The sequence below is a fragment of the Suncus etruscus genome, chromosome 14 (assembly GCF_024139225.1).
Source record: "Suncus etruscus isolate mSunEtr1 chromosome 14, mSunEtr1.pri.cur, whole genome shotgun sequence".
Classification (NCBI taxonomy): Eukaryota; Metazoa; Chordata; class Mammalia; order Eulipotyphla; family Soricidae; genus Suncus; species Suncus etruscus.
The window spans coordinates 5,611,184-5,637,571 of NC_064861.1; the positions used below are offsets into that span (position 1 = coordinate 5,611,184).

A 26,388-nucleotide genomic window follows, 5' to 3' on the forward strand; every position below is an offset into this window, starting at 1 on the left:
TGGGTTTCCCTTCACCCCTGGGGAGCTCTGTGGTGGCTGGAAATGGCAGCGAAGCACCAGGACCCTGCACACTGAGAGAGTTTGAGAGGGAACTCTACGGTAACTGAAAGTTTCCAAGTAGGTCCCTGAGCACGAGTGACTCCCCCTGCTAAGCACCCCCCTCCCGGTTCAAGTTTAGGACTGGATGGAGGAGGACTTGGAGAGGTGCCAGAGGATAGTAATGAGAATGATTAAAGGCTCATGATGAAAGGTTTGGGGGTTGGGACTGCTTAGCCCGGAGAAGAGAAATCTGAGGGGTGGCTTAATGGCAGTCTTCGAGTCCAGGCGGCGGAGGGCCGTTCCCTGGTGGGACCAGCTGTTCCCCAGCTGTGCTGAAGGTCGCAGAAAGGAAGCAGCAGGAGAGTAAAGTCAGACTGGGGAACTGGGCGAGCCTGAGCTAGACCAGAGGCTCTGAGGCCACAGGCACCTGTGTGGCTGGTGCTTCAGGCCCAACGAGCAAACCAGAGCCAGGGCTGGGAGTGAGGGCTGGGAGACCCTCCTTGGACGGCAGGGCCCTCCCAAGGGAGCCGTGCGCAGTGTGCTGCACCCCCAACCCCTGCCCTCTGACCTCTGACCTAGCCCCGAGTCTGGACCCTGTGCTGACCATGCCCCTCAGATGATCAGACACTTCCTTCTTTAAAAAAAAAATACTTAAAAAAATCTTTTATTACAAAGCTTCCTTTAAAAAATGCTCAGCACGTTAACTCAAACTGGAATGATAAACATTAGATGACAGTTTGGGGCAAAGGCTGTGCCTCGCTAGTATTTTTTTTTCTTTTTCTCTTTTTAGAAAGGGTACATCAATGCTCATTTTAACAACTGGCATAAAATCCCACTAATTGGCTAATAAAAACAGATACAAATACAGAACATTTAAAGTAAGAACAATTCAAGTGCTGGGCTTTTTACAACAAGGGGGGTGAAGAGGGAAGAACTGAAAATTCATTGCAAATGGATCTGAGGAAAGAACCTGTGATATTTTTTTTTATCATTTTAAGAGAGATCAGGGCGGTGGGGAGGAAAGGACGACAGGATGGTGCTGCCTCGCCTCCTACTCTGGGCTGCGGCTGGGGCTCTGGCCAGGGTGTCAGGACAGTGGCCCGCAGTGAGGCTTCTCCTCATACTTCTCCAGATCTCTGCATTTTACTCCAAAGCTCAGAGCTAGCAACATATACATGAAAACTCAAACTAAAAAGTGGAAACCAAAAGGAAAAAAAATTCAAGTTTAAAAAAATGCAAACACAAGATCAATCCTTTGCACTGTTAAATAAAAGCTTTTAGAGAAGGAGGGAAGAGAAAGAGAAGGAGAGAGGGGGGAGAGAGAGAGAGAGAGAGAGAGAGAGAGAGAGAGAGAGAGAGCGAGAGAGAGAGAGAGAGAGAGAGCGAGAGAGCTGACAGAATGGAGCCTGCTGCAGGCATGGGCCACTTCACAGGCAGCGAAGCCACGTTGGTCCGTGCCCCGGAGCTGGCGGCCTCTGTGCTCTGTCCTTTCTTCTGCAAAGCCTGCGGTGGCGGAGGAGGGTGGCAGTGATTGTCTCTGTGGGTCAGTGTCTCTAGCAGGTGGCCTTGGCTCTCCGTGGGGTGGACGGGGCAAGCGGCAGGGGCCAGGCTAGGGTTTCAGCAAGCTTCCATCTCCAGGAGAGGCCCCGGTGTGGCCGCCTTGGCTTTGCACGTGGGGAACGAGCTTCGTTTTCCACCTCGGGAAGGAAGACACAAAAGGTTATTAGTGGGAATCCATCGTGGGCTGTATGGGCCAGGCCGGAAGACACTGCGTTGCCTCGGCGGCCTCTCCGTCCCCCTGCTGGTGGATAGTGGGCAAAGACTGCCAAGCCCCAGAAAGGCCAAACGTGTGAGAAGTACAGTTTAGTCTACGGCCATACCACCCTGAACGCGCCCGATCTTGTCTGATCTCAGAAGCTAAACAGGGTCGGGCCTGGTTAGTACTTAAATGGGAAACTGCCTGGGAATACCCGGTGCTATAGGCTTAAAAATAAAAAAAGAAAGAAATACAGTTTACACTGCGAGTCATCAGGGGCACATTAAGGGAAATGGCCTAACACGAATTGAAATGGCAGGGCATGGCCACAAGGGTTATTTTTTAGTTTTAGTTTTGGAACACACTCAGTGATGTTCAGAATTACTCCTGGCTCTGCACTCAGAAATCACTCCTGGCAGGCTTGGGGGATCATATTGGATGCCTGGGATTGAACCAGGGTTGGATGCATGCAAGGCAAACTCCCTACTCACTGTGCTATTGCTCATGCCCACACATCTATTATTTTTGTGTGTTTTGATGCCACACTCGTCAGTGCTCAGGGTTAACTCCTGGCTTTGCACTCAGGGATAGCACTCCTCATGGTCCTCAGGGGACAGTGTGAAAGGCTGGGACTGAACCCAGGCTGGCTGCAGCCAGACAGATGCATCATCCCACTGTTCCCTGGCTTTGTCCCCATACCCGCCATTTTAGAAGTGTTTGGTCTTTCTCAGCCAAATACAAAGAGTCCTTGATAGAACTTTGTCCAGGTCTTGGCACTGTGCAGGCTTCCAACTCCCTATGCCTAGATTCTCTCCCTGGGACTGAGATCCTGGCATGGAAGATGCCCCACTGAACTGTCTCTTTTGGTTTTGGTGCCCAGGGCAGGAAGAAAGGATCCTTGATATTGGCAGCTGACCAGGCCTGCATCCTGCCGATGTGTCCCTGCCTGGTCCCTCAGCCTTGATCTATGGCTGTGGCCTCCCGTTTGCCGCTTGAAGGAGAGGTACAGGGGGGTGGTGAGTTGCATGAAGGAGAGATATTGGGGGGGGGGGTGATTTGCAGGACTGCAGTGCTGTGACCTTGTCCTAAAACACAAAGTGATGTCAGCTAGTATTACTTCAACATCGGGAATGAAATATTTGAAAAGATTTTTTCTTTACCCACAGATATCTCTAACATTTTCAGCCTTGGAATGTACACTTGGAAAGTACTTTTAAGTTACTACCATTAGAATTGGTGATGAGGACTAAACAAACAAAATAGCCCAATCCCCAAAGCTTTAATGCTCTGAGGTTTTAAAAAATGATCAGAAATGAACTTTACATTGTGTCTGGGAGACTAAAACAGAAGGAAAAGGTCCCTGAGGCCCATTGCTGGGCTGCAACCTCAGCTGACCAAGCTCACCCCACCTGGACTGCTGCAGTTCTAGGGGCTTCCCTGCCCCCCAACACACATACCTATGCCAAGGCTCCTTATTACCAGCACAGTTTTCCTTAAAAATGCTAAATAATAGTGGATTTCTTTGTGCTTTGGAGAGAGCAGGAAAATGGAAGGATGCTTTGAAAGCATTCTATCACGAAACCTTGTCTGTGGGTAGAGAGCTGTAGAGTGGGCCAGACCCTGTGAGCTGCCTATACTGACGCTGCTCTTGGCCATGGGGAAGCTGCTGAGAACCTAGGCTGGCAGGACCAGCCCGCCAGAGGCTGGGGCCTGCCAGGTCCTGGTCTTCATCAGCAGCGTCAGTCCACTTAGCGTGGGGACAGGCAGCAGACACTGCTTCCCCTCAGCTCCAGGCTCTGCTGCCCACATCCCAGCGCCCCCTGCAGGCTGACTGAGGGCATGCCAGGCCTCTCCGCCACAAGCTCTGTCTCCTTCAGATCCAATCCTCGAGGTCCTGTCCTTCCTGCCCCTTTTCCTCCCTCAGCTCCACTCAGCCCGACACCTTTCCTCTTTCCTTTGTGACAGTGCTTCCAAATGGCCCTAGTCCACGGGACCAGCCTGCCACACCCCTAGAAGGAACCCCCCTCATCTGGAGTTACGGGCTGCCCTCTAGACCATCTCCTTGAAGGTCCTGCAAAGGGGGACTGACAGACCAAGTGTGTTGGGAGAAGTGGGGCATCCCCACCAGGAAACTCTCCTGACTGCATAAGTGTCCAAAGGGCCAAGCATGAGGCATCTGTCTCCTTCCTAATACCAAACTCAGCTCAACTCCTCCAAAGGGCAAGAGGAGATGACCTCACAGGCTTGCTTTTCAGAGAGCAGACAGGTCAAATCAAGATTCTTTTCAAGAAACCACAGGCTCGAGGCTCATGAGCCTAGGCCCTCCCACATCTGAGGCGTCTCTAAGAGCTATGGCTGGGCTGGGCTGGGCCAGGCCAGCTGAGCATGGCCTCACTCACCCGTGAAGCAGTGGTACAATCAAAACCAGCAATGACCCCTTAAAGAGTGGGGGCACAAACATTCGGAGGTGGGGCTTTTCCTCTGGGAGCCACCAAGTGGGGCCATTCGAAGGAACTGCAAAGGCATGAGACAACCCCCACCAGTTGAAACCCAGGAACAGTTACCAAATGCAGCCAAGAGCCCCAATGGAAAGTTACTTATTATGGCCAAAAGGTCAAAGGAAATGGGAATATTCAAGCATGAAATTCCTTCTCCATCAGCTCCAACATAAGAGTCTATAAGATCAAAATCCAAAATAAACAAGCGGGATTATAGCAAACAGAAATCTTGTACATGCAAAAACAAAATGACAGAATTAAAATATTTTGAAAGGGTTAAAAATATTTAATTAGGGGCTGGCGAGGTGGCGCTAGAGGTAAGGTGTCTGCCTTGCAAGCTCTAGCCAAGGAAGGACCGAGGTTCAATCCCCTGGCATCCCATATGGTCCCCCAAGCCAGGGGCAATTTCTGAGCACTTAGCCAGGAGTAACCCCTGAGCATCAAATGGGTGTGGCCTGAAAAACCAAAAAAAAAAACAGAAAACAAAAACAAAAAGAATTTAATTAGGGGGCTAATGCTCCAAACAAAAAACTCGGTTCAATAGCAGCAACAGGAAACAATAAATAAAAAGGTCAAGAAAAAAAATTGAGACAAAAAAAGAAGAAGAAGAAGAAGAAGAAAAGAAATGGGCAGGTCTAATTAGAAATTTTTGCAAGGAGACGTCCGAAAGACAAATAATGCCGTGAAAGGGCATTTACTTCACAGATCCCAAGTGACATCAGAACTACGCTGAGGTACCATTCTATCCTGTGGAGTGGCTATTCTCTGATGGGCTAGCATGACCATATGGCCATTGCAGAGTAGAGGATCCCTAGTCCAGAGATAGGGCACCTTTGACAGAAAACTAGGGCCTTCCAGGAAATAAGCAGAACTATCATGTGATCCAGCCAGCCAGCTCACTTTCGGTGTTTATGCTAACAATGCTCTGCTTTTTGCAACATGAAATATAAAAGCTCAAAAGCAGAAGACGAATGGTGAGAACTGGTCCCAGAGCTGGCTCAGCAGAGCGCTGACTCATGCCTACAAGGCCACAACCATGGGCCTGGTGCCTCAAAACATGTGTATTAGACAGACGAAGGTCATCCCTAACTGAGGATGGGCACTACCACCTTGAGCAGGCCAAGGACAGGCCTCGGTGACCCTCTGCCAGCCTCTCAGCCCGTCATGTTCACAGGAAGGTGGGGTCCTCATGAACACCCCCAAAACTCCCTTTTATTTTAGTCTCCTTCTGGGTGCAATTCCCCAGCCTCAAAGGCAGGGACATGGTCACAGGACACAGGGGGTGATCCAGAGGAAAAATGTTCCATGGGGACTGTCTACATGAGGCACCCGGGACTCCTGCAGATGCTTCCTACCAGCCCCTTTGCATAATGGTCAAAAGAGCTAAAATAGAAATGGGCACACCATTGAGTCTGGAGTACACAGTTGCCAGTGCCTTGGAAAACAAACCAAGAACTGGACTGCGGCCTGGTTGCCAAGCCATCAGGCCCACAATGGTAGATGGAAAATCTCACTAGAATCTCCTACCTAGAAGAACCAAAGTTTCTTGAAAGCTGTAAGGTGGGACCCAGGGCAGAGTTCTGAGATGGTGCTGTGCCAGACTGTTCTGACTGCCCCAGCAGTCTGGGGATGCCCTGGCTTATACAGGAGGAGGGGTAGGGGCAATAGCTCATCAGGTCAGGCACTGCCTTGCAGACAGCCCACTCAGGTTCCATCCCTGGAACCATATAAACTCACCAGAATCCTGCCAGGAGTAACCCTGAGCACCACCTAGTGTGACCCATAGACCAAAACCAAAATTAAAAAAAAAAAATCATTACTGTTTGTTTTCCTCAGCTACCTTTGGAGTGATGGCAAACTGTCACCTGGGCTCTGAGCTCAAGTAAGCAAATCCCTGCTCCACCTACACAGGCCCCATACAGGCAAATGCCTCACCCCTGCATTGAAACCTTGGCAAGCAAATTAGGCCTCCAAAATTTTTATCACACATCCCTTCTGCTCTCCAAAGACCATCCAGAGGAAAGAAGATGCCAGAGGCTGAGGAAAGGAGGGATGCAACTTTGTAGGGAGCCCCTTCTTTTAGAATGTTTTGGGCCACAGTCAGCAATGCTCAGGGTTACTTCTGGGTGGTGGTTGGAGGACCATGTGATGCCATGGCATTTCTCTAAACCAAGAGCTCCTTATTTTAGAAATAAAATAAGTGACAGAGGACAGAGGTAGCTTTGACTTAAAAGATGTGTGGGGACAGATCATTGGACAAAAGTGTCTGTTGAGGACCAACTCCAAGGTACAGAAATTTTGGCATGATTTTTAATAGAAATAGCTGAAGGTTTGGGTGCAAACAGAAGATGGAATATCCTTTGTTTGTTTGTTTGTTTTTGGGCCACACCCGATGGTGCTCAGGGGTTACTCCTGGCTGTCTGCTCAGAAATAGCTCCTGGCAGGCACGGGGGACCCTATGGGACACCGGGATTCGAACCAACCACCTTAGGTCCTGGATCGGCTGCTTGCAAGGCAAACACCGCTGTGCTATCTCTCCGGGCCCCAGAATATCCTGATGTCAAAATCTTTGGGGAACTGCTGAGGGTTCTCCAAGGAAAATGTTTCCTTTGCCTCTTTTTTGAAAACAGTCCCCACAGAAATGCTTGTTAGGGACACAGTGCAGCAACTTTGAGCCCGTGGCCACAGCTACTCACTGGGCAGGTATGAGTGGCTCAGGGCTTCCCAGGAAGGAAGGTGCTCATTGCTGCACCAAAGGATGGTTCTCACACAGGAGAGCTAGTTGCATGCTCGCTACAGTTCTGAAAGTCCAGGGTATGCCAAGAGGGAGGCTCATGGAGGAACTCTGATGGCAGCTCATCTGGAAGCTTCATGGAGGGGAGAGTCAAGGTGACCGAGGGGACTGTTGGGCACTCAGATGATGGGGGATCTCAGCATCAGTCTTGGGTGTTAGTCAAGGACTAAAGTTGGTGCCAACAAACACTTTTGGTGGCTCGTGAAGGGGGAACTAGGCCACTGCTGTGATTCTGCCTGGTCTGGCTGAGCACAAGTTTATCCTTCAGACCACGGGGAAGACCAAGGGTTGGTGTGTGACATGTGGGAGGAAAGAGATGGAAGGAAAGGCATGGGGAAGGATGCAAACGGACTGCGGAGACTAATGTCTCTGGGCTGGACTCAGTAAGTTACCTAGTTGGGGTGACCTGTCCAAAGTGTCCCACTGTCGGTAACTCACAAAGTGGTCGGCATCTGTCCCCTCAACTAAGGGGAAAGTCTCCAAGGAGCTGAAGCTTCTTGCAGCCCACAGCAGGGGCAGAGCTCAGGAGACCGTGTCATGCCAAGGTGTGCGTGGGGCCACATGCAGGCACCAGAAAGGCTGTGTCAGTGGACCTGAGGCAGCACTGAGCAGGTGAGTGTGAGCAGAAGGCCGGGCGTGGTTCTTACCATGTTTCAGATGTAGGCAGCTGTCATTCTGGGACCTGTACCTGCAGAAAATTGTGTCTTTAACAAATCTTTCTCCAAGAGGTTTCTGTACATTCCAAATATGTAGCAGCGACAACATCAGGTGGGTCTCTCGCCTCATGCCACTTACTGGTCTTCATGCCAGCTGGCTCACTGGCATGGAGGCCTCGGGAAATGGGAGGGCCCTGCGGTAGATGTTTTGACACTAACACATAGGGAAGATCAGCCCTAGCTGGGTTTCTAGCTTAAAGCACCACAGAGTGTCCTGGGGGACAGATGGTAGCATGTTACACTCATCCTAAGGATGTGTGCGGGGAGACAGAACAGGGACAGAAGCAGACATGCCCACAGCTCACCCAGGATTCCAGGTGACAGGGGGAAGGAGCGGAGACGCACCTGCATAGTCATGGGGAAGAAAGCAGAGTTAGGGAGCTGCAGCCAGACAGGGCTGCCCTGGCTACCTACCTGATGTGGATTCCTGCAGCTTCTCTCTCTTCCTCTTCTTTTTCTTCCCCTGGAAGGAGAGAGGTTCACCATTACCAAGGACAGAAAATGGGAAGTGTTCCCAGAGCCTGAGAAAATGAGAGGGTCCTTCCATCCAAGAATATATTTCTGACAACTAAGGAACTTGCCTTCTTAAAATAAACTCGTCCTAATCACAAACAGACTGGCAAAGCAGTGGCTTGACTACACTATATGAACTCTAATATATCCTTTGGAAAACAACTTAATAATGTGTCATGGGTCTTACATATTTCTATCCTTCAACTTCACATTATTTCTATCCTTTAACTTCATTCTACAGAAATGAAGTCTTGAAATATTGGGATAGCCTATTATTATATGTATAACAGAAAGAACCAGCAGAAAATGAAACTAGGTGAAGACATTACCTGTGGTCAATGGTGACCCCAAAACACTTTGATATTTTGAGAAAACACATTCTGTGACTTTTATTATTGCTCATCTAGGCCTCATTTGATAAGCTTTTTAATCATGGGGCTGAATGTGTAGGCAAAGGCTCAGAACATGGTGTTCAATACTGAAATCCAGTGGATAAGGCCAGGCCACTATTAGTAATGTTGTCTTTGTGCCATGAAATTATTGTGGCTTTCTTTTGGTTTAGGGGCTTCCACATAGAAATTCAGGGTTCTGGGGGCCCATGCTGGGGATTGAATTGGGGTTAGCAGAATACAAGAGAAGTGCTATTCCTCCCCCAATTCCATATGCTAATCTTACCTGAATGGTAACAACAGACAAGCACCTCAAAAGTAAATGAAACCTCACTTAATTCACTGTGTAGCGAAACTGGTCAGAATTCCTGACACCACCAGGAGTCACTCCTGGGCATAGAGCACAGAGCTCGGGACAAGGGCCCAGCACCTGGTCAAGGCATCTTAGAGCTTTCAACATGAAACATATGCATGAAATTTTTTCACGTGTAGGTCCAGAGAGATAGCACAGTGAGTGGGGGTCCTGGATTCAGTCCCCAGTACCCCATATGTTCCCCTAGCCCACCAGGTGTGAGGGTGCCCTCACAATGTGTATTACATTCCAAAAGGACTTCATCAGCTTCAGGAAATAGAGATGGCTTCCTTCCGAAGATGTGGGACTTACATAATTGTCTCTCGCAGACCAGCCAGGGTAAAGCTGCATGTGTAGTTGTCTCTCCTTCCGCGCCAACTCGTAATATTTGGCCTGTTCTTCACGGGACAGGGCATGCCACTGCAACAGGGAGACGGGGACAGCTGAGGGTCAGTCTAGTTCATATTTCCGGCACCGAAGGAGGAGCACATCAAGAAGTTCAAGGATTTATTTTTAAATGTTGGGAGATGAAGTGCAGCGGAAATCCACTTGGAGTCGAATGTCTACAGTGGAATCAAACTTTTCCCTCTGAGAGTTCATGGGAAATGCATCCATCAGTCCAGGCCTCCAGCAAAATGATCTCAGTCCACTATAAATGGGAAAGGACTTTCACTGGGGAAATCCTAATACCCCTTTAACAGTAAAATGTGATCATTGCTAGGTCTCCACCCTGCTCCCCAAAGCCCAACAGGGCTCAGGCCATGGGATTTCAGCCAGGGCACTCTCTGCCCTCCATAAGCACCCTGAGACAGCAGCTAGTCACACAAGGAGCAGAGGGGACCCTGAAAGCCCAGCCAGGCATACAGGAAAGATTAGCCTCTACTTCTTTTGAGAAAAGACTCATTCCTATTTGCCCATCTCTGGAGCTGGTGCCCAGCGGGAGGAAGCAGTCGCGAGGGGCCAAGAATCTGACTTTTAAAATGTGCTTTGCTCATCTGACGCAAAACTACACATCAGAACGTAACAAGGTATACAATTTGCTGATAACATGCCCAGAGAAGTGGGGTGTCCTGGCTACACCCAGCCAGGATTCAATTCTATTTGTCAGCTGCAGCAGAAAGTTCTGGGTGACAAAATAATACTGGTTAGGGCCCGGAGAGATAGCACAGTGGCGTTTGCCTTGCAAGCAGCCGATCCAGGACCAAAGGTGGTTGGTTCAAATCCCGGTGTCCCATATGGTCCCCCGTGCCTGCCAGGAGCTATTTCTGAGCAGACAGCCAGGAGTAACCCCTGAGCACCGCCGCGTGTGGCCCAAAAACCAAAAAAAAATAATAATAATAATAATAATAATAATAATACTGGTTAACAGAGTAGAACCTGAGTGAGATGCAGGTCACATACAGAACCACCCACATGCATCTTCAGCTATTTCTTCTTCCAAGCTTCCAATACAAATAACTCCCACAGTGAGAGCAGGCGATGGTTTTTGTTGGTATAAACTACAGATTTTGATTAAAAATCTTCCTTTTCCTTCCCACTCAGGGGCAACCATATGCAGAGCTGGGGGCAGAGGTTGAAACAGGGATGGCTGAGCACAAGGCATGCACTTTACGTGTCTGACCACTACTGTCTGACCCTAAAAGATTTTGTGCATTTTTTAAGCTTGCATTTCATTGTTAAGGCTTTACCAAGATTCTGGGGAAATTGCATTTTATTTGAAGTAACTAATATACCTCCAACGTTTAAAATGATAACTGCACATAGACTCAATTTTATATATAATATAACAGATGAGATGCTTGCCTCGCATGCTGCAACATGGTTTTGATCTGATAGCCTAGATGCTTCAGGAGTAACGGAGTAACTTGTAAGCACTACTGGGTTTGGCCAAAGCCAAACTAACTCACTCTCTGTCTGTCTCTCTGTCTCTGTCCCTCTCATGTGAACACCTATTTTAGTCATAAAGCAAAAATAAATGAGAATAAAAAGATAAGCTCTTCCAGGATGTACCTGGGTCGATAAGCATAATGATTCAGCAGAAGAGGCCAGTGGGCCAGCTCGAGAGAAAACCAAGTATGACACAACTTCAAAAAAATAAAAATCATTGACTTAAAAAAAACACACAACACAGAATGGGTTTAAGTTCTAACTTTTAAGAATTCCATTGATCCGAGTATAAAATTTCATGATTTTTAAAACCAGGAGCTTTAAAGGAGCAAAGGCTGGCCTGCCAGAGGGAAGCCAAAACAGAAAACCTGATCTTAATCAGGCACTGGAGACTATAAATAGAAACAGGTGTCCAAATAGAAGCCAGAGAGTCCCAAATGAGAACCAGCCTTCGGGACACACTGCCATTGGGGGCTGCCAAGGAAGCCGAGAAAGTAGCAATTGTTGGGGGAGTGCCTGAAGAGCAGAAAGTGTACCTCCAGATAATAGCCTACTCTCCTGACAAGGAGCATAGTTCCCACTAGAGGGCCAAGGGAACTCACTTCAAAAGAGGACAGGGAGCTCAGGAGAATTTTCACATGAGCTGCAATCAGAACAGCAGCCTGACTTTGCGGGTGTCCTTCGACTGGAGGGTCCGGAACCCGTCCAAGCCTAAATGCTTTGAAGAGTGAATTTCGCAAAGAGGATGGAACTGCTCTCTGCTATGAGCTGACTCGGAAACTAGGAATTACTGTCCTCAAGTTTTTAAAAATGCCCAGGAGGAAAGAGGATGGTACAAAGGGCAGCAGGAACGCAGTGATCACCTGCACACGAGCAGGAGGTGCTTTTGCGCAGCCTACAGGAACTCCTGTCAGGGTTCTGCTGTGAAGGCTGAAAATGTGTCAGGTATGTGGCAGACAAAGAAACCCTTATCAGGTCTATTTCTTGAGAAACTGCAAAAAGAAATAGCCAAGTCATAATTCTGAGAAGTTGCTACACATAGAGCTTGTTAACAAATTCTGACAACGTGTTTCTAAAATTTCAACTGTAGTGAAGGTTAGTTGAATTTGGAGAGAAAAAAAAGAAGAAAGAAAAATTATCACTGCTGTAAGAAATTCCGAATTCCAGGAAATGTGCCTGAAATGATGCCTCTTAGGACTGGAGGTGGATTGAGAAGTGCCTCAACGGGCAGGTACATGCAGGGACCCTGCTGTGCTCACAGCACCACATGGCCTCCCAGCAAAAGGAAAGTAATTCTGAGGGGGCTGGCTTATCGAGAAGTCTCTCAGCACTGCGAAGGGAACGTCAAGTTAAAACCCAGAGTGCTGGTACCGGTTGACAAACTTTGGCGCTGGCCATGGACAGCAGCACTATAAAGCTAATTAATGTTCATGTTGCCCAGAGCAGCTCTGAAGAGCTCTCCAAGGAGAAAGTTACTATATGCAGGAATGGACGAAGTGTCAACTGGACTTGAACCCGTTTAGTTCAACACACGAGAGCTAGCTGGGCCTGTTGTACCCTAAAAGCAGCACAAGGGCTGCAATACCCCAGTTAAAAACAAGAGTGGTGGGTTGTTTTGGTGGCTTTGGCCCTTCTGACTCCCCCTTGAACGTGGCTGCATAAATACATGTACTTGTCCTGGGCTGCGATGGCAGTGCTGGGGGAGGTGTCCCCCCAGCTTGGGTGACCCCCATCTCTGTCCTTCTGCACATGCGCCCATCGCCTCGAATCAGGCTCCTTCCCATCAGCACTGTGTCACACCCATTTGCTTGATTCCTGTCCTGTGTCTGTCCCACAACTTGTCAAGGACCATGCTGGACTATTCAGCACCACCAACCACTGTGTAATCGATTAGGAACAAAAATCAGGAAACAGAGTCACTGGGCACCAGCTTTTAGGCATCTTGTGACATCTCACCAACCCCCTAAGGTCATCACAGTCTTGTTTGGTCTGTGTCTTCTCAGACACAGGTGACAGGTGGCAGCTCGGGGGTAGGTCTGAGGGCGTCCTGACTCACCCGTCGCCCAAGGATCTGGTTGATGGCCGCACTCTCCTTGAGCGTGCACTCAGCCACAACGTTGGCTCTCATCTCCTTCATGTACAGCATGAATGCGTTCAAAGGCTTCTTAATGTGAGGTCTTTTGGGCTCCTGTTCCTTCCGCTGTTCATGCTGAGGCTTCCTAAAGGGGTGTGGGGGATGGAGAGAGCCTGATTACACACACCCCAGACAGACAGACAGACAGACAGACAGACAGACAGACACACACACACACACACACACACACACACACACACACACACACACACGCCTGAGCATGGGACAGCTCAGGGCTCCTTGTTGTGGCTTTGGTCTGAGAACTTCCAGCCACAGAGCTTGGGCTGTGGCCCAGCACCATTTCTTGCTCAGAACCAGGGCTAATGGGGAGACTTTGAGAACCCATGAAACCTCAGATTCCTTCATGCGAATATGAATGGGCCTTGCCTGCATTTTCAGGGTGCTCAGGGACCACCACACAGTCTCTGACACCCCACACTGAAGAAACTCAATGGTGGATCTCTTTAGGGCATAATCGCATCCTCACAAGGTCCCTGGAATCTGGGCTGGGCCTGCCTCTCCTTCCCCTTGGTTCAAAGCTGTGTTTGCGGGTCAGCAGGTAGCCACAACTGAAGACCTGTTTCACCTGCTCCTGAAGGGGTGCAGCCCATCAGCGCCGGCGGGGCAGCAGCCACCAGCGTACAAGTGTCCAGGCACGGTCCTTCCATCTCAAGGTGTGACCCACTATTTCAGGGTAAGGGCCCCAATCTCAGAGGTCCGTGGTAGGCCAAGGTACTCACACGTGCATTAGGTCGCTGTCGGTGTGGGGGTGCTCCTGTTTGACCTGAGGCGTTACAATAGCTGGGTGAGGGATGCCAGTTGCGTGGGGACCGGGCGGGCCAGGGATCATGTGGTGGGGAAACCTGCAAAGAGCAAAGTGCAGCCATGGAGTGGCGAGCAGCCTCCTGGACCCGACTGAGCCATCCTCTCTTCCTGGAAGCAGGTACGAAGTCTCTGAGACAATCCCTCATGCCACCAACTTGCTTCCCAAAGCAACACCATCTGGCATTTCTCCTGGGAGGGCCCCAGTTACAGGACTAAGAGGTGGGAAAGTTGCTTCTCTTGCAAAGTAGCAAAGATTTTCACTCAGGGCACTCTTAGAAATAGCCTACAATACTAAGATTTACTTTAGAACCACCAAACTCACCTAAGCAAGTCAGTGTGTCAGACATATGCCCTGGAGCAACAGAGAAAACCAGGGCAAAAGTCTCTGCACCTCCTTAGTATCATGCAAAACAAGTGTCTTCACAGAAAGCAAGCTCGGGAGAGCTACTGTGAAAACCAGTGAGGCCAAGGGAAGAGGTTTTATCCCTGCCAGGACGGTTCTGCAGCTGAGGATGGGTGGCTGCCAGTCTCCCAGCCGGCACCCTCAGATGCTGAAGGCTTATGGTGAAGACGGGAGGGTGACCACTGTCCGTCCATCTTTCTGGCACAAGGGCACAAGGAGAGTGCGCCGTGCGGGACAGGAAACAGGGCAGCCTTGGAAGCGGCCCCAGGCAGGCTAGGCCTTGCCTCAGCCCTTTGCTCCTGATTAAACACTTGCTGGGCATTGACTTCAGCAACACTCTCAGCCTTTTCCTCACAGCCCATAAAACTAATCCCTCCCCCTGGGAAGAAGAAACTCTGCCTGGATACATGATTCTTCGGGAAACATCTCTAAAATGCTAACAGACATGATAAAAATACAAATGCTTGAGAAAGTGCTTCTCTGCTGAGCCAATGGTTTCCAGAGCTGCTGAGTGCTTGCCATATTTGTTTACTTTTCCGCCCGTGAGAAAATACCATCAGTGGGTATTCTTAGGATGATGAAGAGAGTGAAAGTACTCTGAGGGTGGGGATAAGGGTACAACCTGGTCTCCCTCCTATAATCAGGTAAGCCCACATCTTGCAGAGGAAAAAATAGTTTTTAGAACACATGGAAACTCACAGAGGAAGCTGAAAATTTCAGCCCCAGAGGGAAAAGTGAGGGTTCCCCAGACTGTGGCTGAGGCCCCGGTGTGCCCCGAGAAAAGCCACATGAAGAGCAAAAGCGTCACACAGCAGGCCCCGGAGCTCCAGGCCACTGGCACCGCATGTCCCACACTAGGACTCGACCCATGTGGTGGCAGCCAGGGTAGGGGGCCCCCTTTTGCCCACAGCCTACCCCACCATGTCCTTCAAACACTGTTGATGTGCCTGACAGACTTTCTGGGATGCCCTGGTGCCCTTTCCTACAGTCCTGTGGGCCATGACCATAGGAGCACCACACTCTTGGGGAGCACTGCTAGGGGACAGAGGGGACACCTAGTGTGGGAGCAGGCGCGTGGAGACAGACGCGAGGCGGCCCGCACCCCCTGCGACCCCAGGCAAGCAGAGGCGCAGATGCAAGCAGCTGAGCAGCAGGCCCTGGGCCCCTGCACCCCACCTACCTGGACATGGAGGTGTCAGCTGACAGTGAGGACGGGTAGGGCTGCCTGAATCCCCCCGACATGGGATAGACAGGCGGACCTTGCCTGAGGCCACAGAAGAAAGGAACCGTCAATGACCACACTTGTCACCACCACAGCGGGGCTGGGAATGGGGACTTAGGGGGGCTGGCTGGACACACAGGACAGGGATTCTCTGGCCCGAAGCTCCTTCCTGCCTTTCCCCCACACACACACCCTGGAGCCCATATGTCACTGCAGAGACTTGGGGAGATGATCACATCAGATTGGATGGGGTCTTTACTGGAACCCTTGAGATTTTCAGGGAAGGCAAGATGGGGCTTGACATTTGCATTTGTGAAATAAAAAGAATAAATAGAGTTGCCCTGTTCACAGATGACCAGGTTCCATCCCCAACACCCCTGATGTCCCCAAGTCCAGCCTGCCAGGTGCACAGCTAAGTGTGGCTCCAAAACAAGAAAAAAAAAAAAAAAAAAGAGCTTCAAAGAACCACACTTCCCTCTGCCCCAGGCCTAAAGTTACTTAAAAAGTTCCCAACTGCCCATGGAGAGCCCCCACCTACCCCACCCCATCCCCATCCCTGGGCCGGGTCAGACTTCCAACACTGTGGGCCCCTGTCCCAGATATGGGGAATGGGAACTTAGGAAGATCCCACTCTTACGATACATCTTCCCCAAACCCATGTCCTTTACCTTTACAATTTAAAAAATCTAAAAGCAGAAGTAGAGTTCTTATAGATAAGCAAACAGCACTTGAATTTTTAAAAACCAACCAAAACCAACCAACTTCCCTCTCCAACCCCACCCACCCACAAGCCAGCTTCTCTCCTGAACTCAGACTGGTGAGTTTCTTTCTAATGATCATTTACTTCACTTGTCCATTTACAAGCTAAATATTCTATGTGTCTTATGTTAATGACACAAAAATACGTTATTCAGAAGAAACTGAAAATCCACCATGAGAGGCTCTGAGCTGAACATATGCCCAAAGCCACGAACTAAACCCATAAAACTCAGCTTCAAACAGCAACTGCTGCATTGTCATTCTCTACACATATTAGCAGGCTGGTCCAATCCATTTCAAAGTCTGCCTGTTTTTAATATCCTAAGTGGGAACAAAATAAAGTCAGCACTTTGCTTGTTGATGTAAAACCTCTCTCAGCTCCATGAGATTTCTGATTCATACAGCTCATTCTAAAAAGCAGAGAAGGTCTTACCAGCCAAGAGGTGGAGTGATCTGTCCAACGCCGCCAGGAGACAGGGGGTAGAAGGTGGGAATCTCGGGGGCCGCGGGGTGCCGGGACATACCTGCTAGAAAGAACCACAAGGTGAGCTCTCACATTCTTACCTCCTCGTACTTTGATTCAGAGCAACCCAGCTACCACCAAATGCTCTGGAATGAATTTCTGGAACGGAATATTTGCGGATAGATTCCACTGAGCAGATTTTGTTAGCTTTAATCAAGATTTCAGCCACTAGGAAAGCAGGCCAGGAGACAGTGCATCTTAGATCCCACAGGAGTAAAGTGAGGGCGGCTGGTGTGTTGCAGAAAGTCTCCATTCAAAGTCAGGCCTCTGTGGGCTGGAGCCAGAGCATAGCAGGCAGGACAGGGTGCTTCCCTTCCATGCAACTGATCTGGGTTCCACCCCTGGCACCCTATACGGTCCCCTGAGTCTACCCCTGAGCACTCCCAGATATGACCCCAAAAACAAACTAAACCAGCTTTTGGATGATGCTGTTGCCCTTATCACCTCACTGTTTAGGAGTGGACGACTTTCTGTGGAGAAAAAAAGGGATGCGCTATAGTGCATGGTAGGAAATGGCAAACTTCATGGCTGGCCTGCCTGGTGCTGGAGATGAGGTAAATCAACACTTCAGTATTTTCTTTTTCTTTTTTTTCTTTTTTTTTTTTTTTGGTTTTTGGGCCACACCCAGCAATGCTCAGGGGTTATTCCTGGCTGTCTGCTCAGAAATAGCTCCTGGCAGGCACGGGGGACCATATGGGACACCGGGATTCGAACCAACCACCTTGGGTCCTGGATCGGCTGCTTGCAAGGCAAACACCGCTGTGCTATCTCTCCGGGCCCCAACACTTCAGTATTTTCATGGGCTCCATTATGAGCACACAGATCTAGGGGCTGTGAGACCTCTGAGGATCAGAGATTAATTAGGAATCATCTTCAGCCCCGTAATGGCCACATTTGATATGATTCATCTAGTCTCTGCCACTTGGGCTACAGTTAAGCTTTTCATTGACTTGGGCCCTCTGGGCTGAGGTCGAGCTGATCAGGATTAGTCTCATCCCACAGAAGATGGGGGTCACCAATTTGTTCCCGGAGCCCACACTCCCCGGAGTAAGCTGCCCTCTGTGCGCCAAAGCCCCTCCAGATGAAAGGCCTGATCTTTCACAGAAGATCAGAATGCGCACAGAAATGCAGACTAGAAAAACAGTTCAGCTAATCCGAAGGAAAGACCTTGCGAACAGCAGGAAAGCCATGACTTTCCTGGACACAGAAACCTAATTTTCGAAACCCCTCACAATTTTTCTATCAAAAGACACATTCCCAGGTCAGCACACCATGTGCATACTCACTGGCCGACCAAGGGGGTATGGACGCAGCTGGGAACAGGAGAGATGCTAAGTCTTTTCTCATGAGGAATTTTTTTCATTTTTGCTTTTTGGGCCACAGACAGTAGTACTCAGGGGTCACTTCTGACTCTGCATTCAGGGATCACTCCTGTGGAGCTCAGGGGACCTTATGGGTCATCAGGGATTGAACCCAGGTCAGCCACTTGCAAGGCAAGTGCCCTACCTGCTGTACTGTCACTGCAGGCCCCACCATTTCAATTCTTTGGAGGGCAAGGGGCCAAAGCAATAGTACTGGAGTTAAGGTAAGAACCTTGACTTACACATGGCTCACCCAGATTTGACTGACCTCAACATCTCTAGGAGTGACTCTACCCCCAAACACATTTGGAAGTGACCCACTCCCCACAGGCGTAGATAAAGGTCTTTAATCTCTCAACAGATGATGGTCTTCACATGAGCCATCTCATGGGGTGTTTGTTTAATTCTGAGGCCATGTCTAGCAGGTGTTCAGGGGTTACTTCTAAGCTTTGCACTCAAGAATCACTCCTGGTAGGGCTTAGGGGACTATCTGGGATGTCGAGGATCGAACCCAGGTTGGCATCGTTCCTTCCCGCTGTAGTCTCTCCAGTTATTGTTTTTGAAATAACAGCTTCTAATCTTTCTCACCCTGGGAGTTTTGCTTGGTGAGGTGGTCCAGGCAGTAGAGGGAGTCATGGGGTCCCACTATTAAATCCAGGGACTCTCCATTTGGCTGCCTGTAGTCCCTGAGATTAGTCATCACCTCAAACATCAGTACCTTCAGGAGTCAATCCGTTTGGAAGAGGACACCAGACCTTCCCAGAGAAACATGGGCAACATTGTAGAAACCTGAACTTGAAAACCATGATGCAGTCAGGGCCTGCCTCTAAAGGCCCCCTCCCTCAAACCCACACTCCCATTCACAGATGGGCAAATTAAGGGTTGGAGGGCTGGAGTTGTTCATCTTTGGCTTTTGCCTGGGATACAGAGGGATCCCTGATGATGACCTGAGTCTAGGCCCACAGCCTCATGCCCTGCCCTTGTCCCATGACATGAGCACCAGCTAGCCATGGAGCAGAGCAGACAGTGCCAAATTCAAGGCCCATTTGGTCGACCCTGGCAGGAGAGAAGATGCAGCATTTCCCTATGTCACATGCAACTTCCTACACTGGACCGAGATCTGGCCGTATTGATTATAGCCTGCTTGTATTTCAAATGCCCTCCCCGTGGAATATTCCCTTCTAGGGCTCTGCAAATTTTCCTTGTCTTGTTAATGTGGTGCTTATGATGGTCTTCATTCTGTTTCATAGTAAGTTGGTGCAAATGATTTCTAGCATGAGCTTATACACTGCCAAGAAAAACACGGACTGAGTTTCCCCATTCCCTGTAGCAAGGCAGAGCAGGCTCAGAGGGATTCTCAATAAACAGTGCTCACTGATGGGACAAATTAACAAATGAAGGAAAAAGTGTCTCAACCTGCCCTTTCCTAGTGTTGGAACCAGATGACATGTCTCTGCAGGAGACATGATGTGGCTGAGGCAGAACAATTCCTGTTTTTTGCAGATCCTGGTTCCCAGAATTCATGCAGAAGGAATTCCTGCAGAGAGGCACTGCCAAGAAGGCACCACCCTACGCCTCCAAGGACACCGCTGCCTCAAATCTAGTCTCAGCAACGGGACTAGAGTGTTTCTGATACCTGACTTGCTCACAGCGGTAGAGCCTTAGAGACGCTTTTATGAGAAACTATGGATACAGATGAGCGGTTCCAGAAATTGATTCTTCCCCTGGCTGATCTCTGAGGAAACCACATTAACTGTCCCTGTTCTACAAGGTCCAAAGGATGGGACCGGGAAATAAACACATCTGAGGAAGACGAAACATGCTTGTTCTACCATGGCAGATCAAACTCAAGACACTGAGGGAATGTAATGAAACGTTCTTTGGGTGTTGGGTTGAGGTTTGGTTATCCCATAGTTCCCAGTAGGGAAAGGGAAATCCCATACCCTCTATCACCCCCTATCCAGGGAGGACGAAGAAGCTGCTTTGGTAGCAATTCCTGGCAATAAGTAATCCACACAGATTTGGAGGTCATAGCAGACAAGAAAACTTACACTGCAAGCTGTTGTTCACCTGCAGGCCAGTCGCTCCACCACAAGGAACCACAAGCCTAGATGACAGCTCAGCTCTAAAGATCTCCTGCCTACCATTTATTGAGATCCAGTCAAAGGCCCTGCCCAGAGGAACGGGAAAAAGCCAGATGAAAGGCAATGGGAAAACAAGACCAAGAGAAAATAAGATACAAATGAGAACTGTTTGGTACAAATGGGAACGATTTCAAAGGCCTCAATTTACCTCAGAAGGGAACACGGTGGGAGTTTCTCGAATTCTTATACTAAGTAATGTGCTTCCTAACAGGAAACTGGCCTTCAGTTGTTTTGTTACAAATGGGACCCTTCTGAGAGTACTGTGAAATTACCAGTACTGTGAAATTGCCCTTCTGGAAGGGACATGATCCTTTCGGGGGTGGGGGCTCTTTTCTTTGGGGAGGGCTTTTAAGAACTGAAATGAATCCTCTCCCAGGAACTTTGAAACCAGCATCTCTGGCCCAATTTCAACCAGTACTAACCCACTGAACTATGAAGATTCAACTCAAAAGGCAGGAGGAAGAATGAAAGTGAGTGACCCCAATGAGATTTGTGCTGATCCTTTTGGTGATGAAATGTGCCCAACTAGGACAACACTAACTCAGGAGTCAAATCCATTGGTTCTTTACAAACCAGAGTCCCCAATCCTCACTCACATCCATGTGCTAGGCCCTTAAAGGCCAGGACATAATAAGTCTTTGAAAAGTCAGGAATATTTGTTTTCAAACAAACACAAAGATCTTGTGGAGGAGAGAACAAGATTCACAACAGCATTTAAGACAAAATCAATTCAAAGACACTGAAGAGAACAGTGTCTGGCTAAGCCTGCTACCATCATCTCTAACTCCCAGACAGAGGATCAAAGAAGAAAAAGGAAAACTGTTTAGGAGAAATCACGATTAGTACAACAAGATAGGGAAGCTCAAAAGTCCTTGACTTTTATTTATGATTCGTTTTCAGGTCCACACAAAGTTCTCAGAAATGACTACTGACTCTACACTCAGGAATCGTTCCTTGTGGACTTGGGGGACCAAACGGAATCCCAGAGATCACACTCGGGTCGGCCATGTGCAAAGCAAACACCCTCCCCACTGTGCTATTGCTCCAGCCCAGGAAAAATGCTTTAACCCCTGCACTATGTCTCTGCCCCAACCTTGCATTTTCAGAACAGACTTGGAAGAAAACCAGAGACATGTCATTGTTCATATGGGCATCGAGTCCATTTCTAAGAGCTCAGACAATAGCTTGGCCCACAGCAAGCTCTGGGACAATCCCAAGAACAGTCAACCACAAAGCCTGGGGTGGTTACCCACAGCTCACAGTGCCCACCGACTTCTATTATGGGAGCAAAGCTGCACGAACTCACTCTGGAACGTTCTTCTCAGGTGGCACGCAGGCTCTAATCAACATGTCCCCAAAGTGTGTGAGTATATGTGTGAGTGAATTTGGTAGAGAGAACACCAACAAAACAGGTGCTGCCTTCTCACTCACTAAACCTTCTTGTCCTTTACAGGTCAGAAAGGGCTGGACACTGAGGACATGCCTGAGTGGCAGCCACCCCTTTTGTCTGTTTACAAGATCCCGGGGTGAATCACAGGCAGGGAAGGCCAATCATCTGTCTACACAGGCAGCTCCTAGGCTCTGCCCCTAGGCCAGCCTCCCTTGCCCCAATGTGTTCTTTTCTCAGCCCTCTTGAGCTTGTGTGCTGGAAATGAAATCAAAGAACTTGGTTTTAAAAAAACCATATGTGTGTGTGTGTGTGTGTGTGTGTGTGTATACACATATATATATACACACAGAAAATCTAACTAAGAGTCATGTTGCTTTATTCTTAGCTGAAGTATGCTTTATATGTTAATTATTACTGATGACATTATGTTCAAGTTGGTGCTGGCAACCAAAAAAAAAAGGAAAAAGATAGTAGGGAGGACACTTGCCTGGCATATGGCTGTTCTGAGTTCAATCCCCGGAATCCCATATGGTTTCCTGAGCCCCACCAGAAGTGATTCCTGAGCGCCAACGGCTATGGTCCCAAAACTAAAACAATAAAACCCCTAAACAACAACAATAAAACTGCCATGGAGCTTTATGTGAACACTCAAAAGCAATGACAAAAAGCTCAAAACAGAAAACTTCTGGCTTGTCCCCTCTCTTTACCACACCCAAGAGTGCTATGCTGAGGATTCGTTTCTTGACATCTCTCATGGCACAGGGCCGAGTTCTCAACTGAAAACACCCTTCAGGAGCTCTGCCATTCTCTAGCCTGGCAACTCAGCAGCCTCAGATGCTGGAAAGTAAGTGCTGCTGCTAACTGCACCTCTCCAGCCCCTCCTCCCAGCAGAGACCATCCCCAAAGCCCCTGCGCCTCTCACCTTGTTTGGAGCTGACATCGGAAGGGATGTGTGATGGGTGTGAGCCCGGAGAAAAGTGCTCGTCACTGTAGGTGATGAGGGGCGTGAGGGGGTGGACGGCGTGGGACGGCTGCACCACTGGCACTTTGTTCGACTGTAAAGCAAGCAAAGGGACCTGTTAGCGAGGCCCTGCTTCAGGAGCAATCCCCAGGAGCAACTGAAGCATCACCACTGCTACCCAAGCAGACCTTTGTACCTAGAAAGCTCAGGGCATGGATATCCCTTAGCAACGTGGCCAGCCACTTCTGCACACATGACCTTTAGATTAGGCTCAGCAGTTACTGGAATGAGACTGGGACACTGGGGCTACACAGATTGGTAGGCTAGGTGGGTACACATTCAATATGTGGGGAGCTGGGTTTGCTCCCCAACACCACCTCATTCCCCAAGTACAGAATCAGGAGTAGCTACTAAACATAGGTGTGATTGCCCCATGTTCTTACTTGTTTCAGGCATACAAGGGACACTTAAAAATATTCAATTAGTAGGGGCCAGAGAGATAGCATGGAGGTAGGGTGTTTGCCTTGCATGCAGAAGGATGTTGGTTTGAATCTCGGCATCCCATATGGTCCCCTGAGCCTGCCAGGAGTAATTTCTGAGTGTAGAGCCAGGAGGAACCCCTGAGCTCAACTGGGTGTGACCCAAAATCCAAAATAAATACATAAATACATACATAAATAAATAAATAAAAATAAAAATTCAATTAGTAAATCAGTGAGTAAACAGAGGCAATTTGAGGAGCAAGATGTTAGACCCCAAAAGACAGAACCCCGCCCTGCAAACCTGGTCCCCATCTAGAACTCCAGACCCGTGGTCTTTCACTGGCCAGGCACACCTTCCCGAGTTCCCGGGAACACACTTCCTGAGGTGAATTAACCTCGCTCTGTTCCTCTTGCACCTGCAAGTTTGAACTGAGGAAGGGATTCCTACCTAAATTCCTACCTAGAATTTACCCATGTCATAGGAAATAACAGTTTATAAGAATGCCCTTAAGTAACCAGAAAGTTCCATGCCTTACATTTTTCTACAGCTTTATTAATTCAGAAGTATAAAACAAGAAAAAAAATTTAAATATAAAATCTTTAAGCAGCATGATTACAAGCATGATTGTAGTTGGGTTTTAGTCATGAGAAGAACACCCCCCCTTCACCAGTGCAACATTCCCACCACCAATGCCCCCCTCCCTCCTTCCAACCCTTGCCTGTATTTGAGACAGGCATTCTACTTCTCGCACTCATTAAGATTGTTATGACTGTTGTTAGTGTAGTTTATCCCTAACTGCACTCACCACTCTTTGTGGTGAGCTTCATATTGTGAGCCGGTCCTTCTGGCCCTCATCTCTATTGTCTCTGGGCATTATTATAATAATGCCTTTAATTTTTCTTAAAACCCATAGATAAGTGAGACTATCCTTTGTCTATCTCTCTCCCTCTGACTTATTTCACTCAGCATAATAGATTCCATGTACATCATGTGTAGGAAAATTTCATGACTTCATCTCTCCTGACAGCTACATAATATTCCACTGTGTATATGTACCACAGTTTCTTTAGGCATTCATCTGTTGAAGGGCATCTTGGTTGTTCCCAGAGTCTGGGTATTGTAAATAGAGCAGCAATAAATATAGGTGTGAGAAAGGGATTTTTGAATTGTATTTTTGAGTTCCTAGGGTATCTCCCTAGGAGTGGTATAGCTGGATCATATGGGAGCTCAATTTCCAGGTTTTTGAGGAATCTCCATATAGTTTTCCATGAAGGCTGGCTTCAAGGTTATTTATCTGGACTTTACTTTCAAACTTGTCACCTTTGGCTTAGCCAGAGTTGACTTCTAACCATTCAGAATGTTTATCCCAAGAAAGTGCTAATTATTAAGAAAGTTTGGGGCCGGGTAGGTGGCGCTGGAGGTAAGGTGTCTGCCTTGCAAGCGCTAGCCAAGGAAGGACCGAGGTTCGATCCCCCGGCGTCCCATATGGTCCCCCCAAGCCAGGGGCGATTTCTGAGCACATAGCCAGGAGTAACCCCTGAGCGTCAAATGGGTGTGGCCCAAAAACCAAAAAAAAAAAAAAAGGAAGTTTATGAAATTCGTGAAGTGCAGGCATCTTGGCCTATTCAGAAGATCATTCTTATGCTCCTGAGGTCTCACATATTAGAATAGTATTGCAGTTGTTTTATAGCTGCAGAGCTGCTATCAGGAAGACTGTTTTCTTTTTTTCTTTTTTTTTCATTTTGGTTTGTGGGTCACACCCGGCAGCGCTCAGGGGTTACTCCTGGCTCTGTGCTCAGAAGTCGCTCCTGGCAGACTTGGGGGGCCATATAAGATACCAGGAATTGAACCGGAGTCCATCTGGGGTTGGCTGCATGCAAGGCACACACCTTACTATTATGCTACCAGGAAGACCATTTTCTGAGAAGCTCTACATTCTTTTCTTTCACCCCGCCCTTTGAAATGAAAACTCGGCATAATTCTATACAATTGGAAATGGCTCTGGCTTAATAGTCCTGTACTGGTGAACACAGCCTGAGGAGGGTAGCCTTACTGTAGTCATAAGGAACATGGATTTGAGGAAGAGAATAGAATGAATGCTGCAATTTCTAAGTCGTGAGTCAGACATGCCCTGGCCAGAATCAGTTTGTGTCAGTGAAGGCCCCTGCCTACTCTCCAGACCCAGTTTCTCCCAGATCTCCCAGGATCTGCAGTCCAGTTGCTGCAGCCATGTCTGCAGCACAAGGCAGAGTGTGCGCTGACTCCTGGGAAACATGGGGGATTAAGTGCTGGATTTTTTTCAAAAACCAATCAAAATAAAAAATACGTGGCTCCAACAGGAAGGACTGTCTACCCTTGGGGAAACTGCCAATGATCATTACCAAGTACGCTCATTCTCAAGATTCTCTGTACCCATCATTCACTACACCTGAAAAATGAGCAGTGGAAGTAAGGGCTAAAGAAAAAAGGTCACCACTTGCCACTTAGGGTGCAGCAATTTTGTAGACACCAGACCTTGAACACTATGCTAAATGACGTAAGTGATACTACTTAAAAGAATTTAAAAAGCAGAATCACTGTTGGAGCCTGAGCCATAGCACAGAGGGGAGGGTGTTTGCCTCGCATGCAGCAGACCCAGGTTTGATCCCAGGCATCCCAGAAGATTCCCCAAGCCTTCCAGGACTGATCCCTGAGTGCACAGCCAGGACTATTCCTAAGCCTGGCCAGGTGTGGTCCAAAAAATAGCTAACTGAAAAAGTGAAAAGAATCACTTCTCAGAGGATGTAATTTCTGCTCTAGATCTCCTCTATTTGATAATTATCAGTGGGAGTTTGTTAAGTCCAGCGCTTCTTCGAGATGTGGCTCACAGACATCACACACTAGACGAAGCTAGAATAAATACGCACTTCAAATTACCTGAAGTGCTTCCAGTTACATTTTATTTATTTATATTTCAGCTTTGGGGCCGCACCTGGAAATGCTCAGGGGTTACTCCTGATGCTACTTCCACAAATTCCTTCTGGCTGGCTCAGGGAGGCGAGGGATTGAGCCCCAGTCAGCTGTGTGCAAAGCAGCCACATTACCCGCTGTCCTCCCTACTTGCAGCTATGCAAACTGAGCACGGCAGAAGTAGGAAAGGTGGGTCTGAGCTTCAGGTCCCTGAGCTGCCTGCCTCCTGGGAACGCGCATTAGCAGCTGCAGCTTCCAAGGCCTGACCCCCACCCCCACCCCCTCCAGCC

General features: G+C 48.6%; 1 protein-coding gene and 1 pseudogene across 2 annotated transcripts in view; one reads left to right on the top strand and one right to left on the bottom strand.

Moving 5' to 3' along the window:
• Positions 1–1,425: 1,425 nt before the first annotated feature.
• LEF1 (lymphoid enhancer binding factor 1) overlaps positions 1,426–26,388 on the bottom strand; it is an 81,455-nt gene continuing 56,492 nt past the window's right edge. The window contains exons 4-12 of one of the 2 annotated variants that reach the window (XM_049786933.1): positions 22,628–22,760; positions 16,721–16,811; positions 15,487–15,570; positions 13,819–13,941; positions 13,001–13,163; positions 9,370–9,477; positions 8,218–8,266; positions 7,735–7,775; positions 1,426–1,736 (exon numbers count right to left, since the gene is read on the bottom strand). In XM_049786933.1, the coding sequence (XP_049642890.1) occupies positions 7,741–7,775; positions 8,218–8,266; positions 9,370–9,477; positions 13,001–13,163; positions 13,819–13,941; positions 15,487–15,570; positions 16,721–16,811; positions 22,628–22,760 (786 nt within the window). In that variant the 3' untranslated portion in view covers positions 1,426–1,736; positions 7,735–7,740. The remainder of the gene's footprint in view (positions 1,737–7,734; positions 7,776–8,217; positions 8,267–9,369; positions 9,478–13,000; positions 13,164–13,818; positions 13,942–15,486; positions 15,571–16,720; positions 16,812–22,627; positions 22,761–26,388) is intronic. The other variant, XM_049786934.1, reaches the window with a different exon arrangement.
• LOC126028953 (uncharacterized) lies at positions 1,906–2,024 on the top strand (annotated as a pseudogene).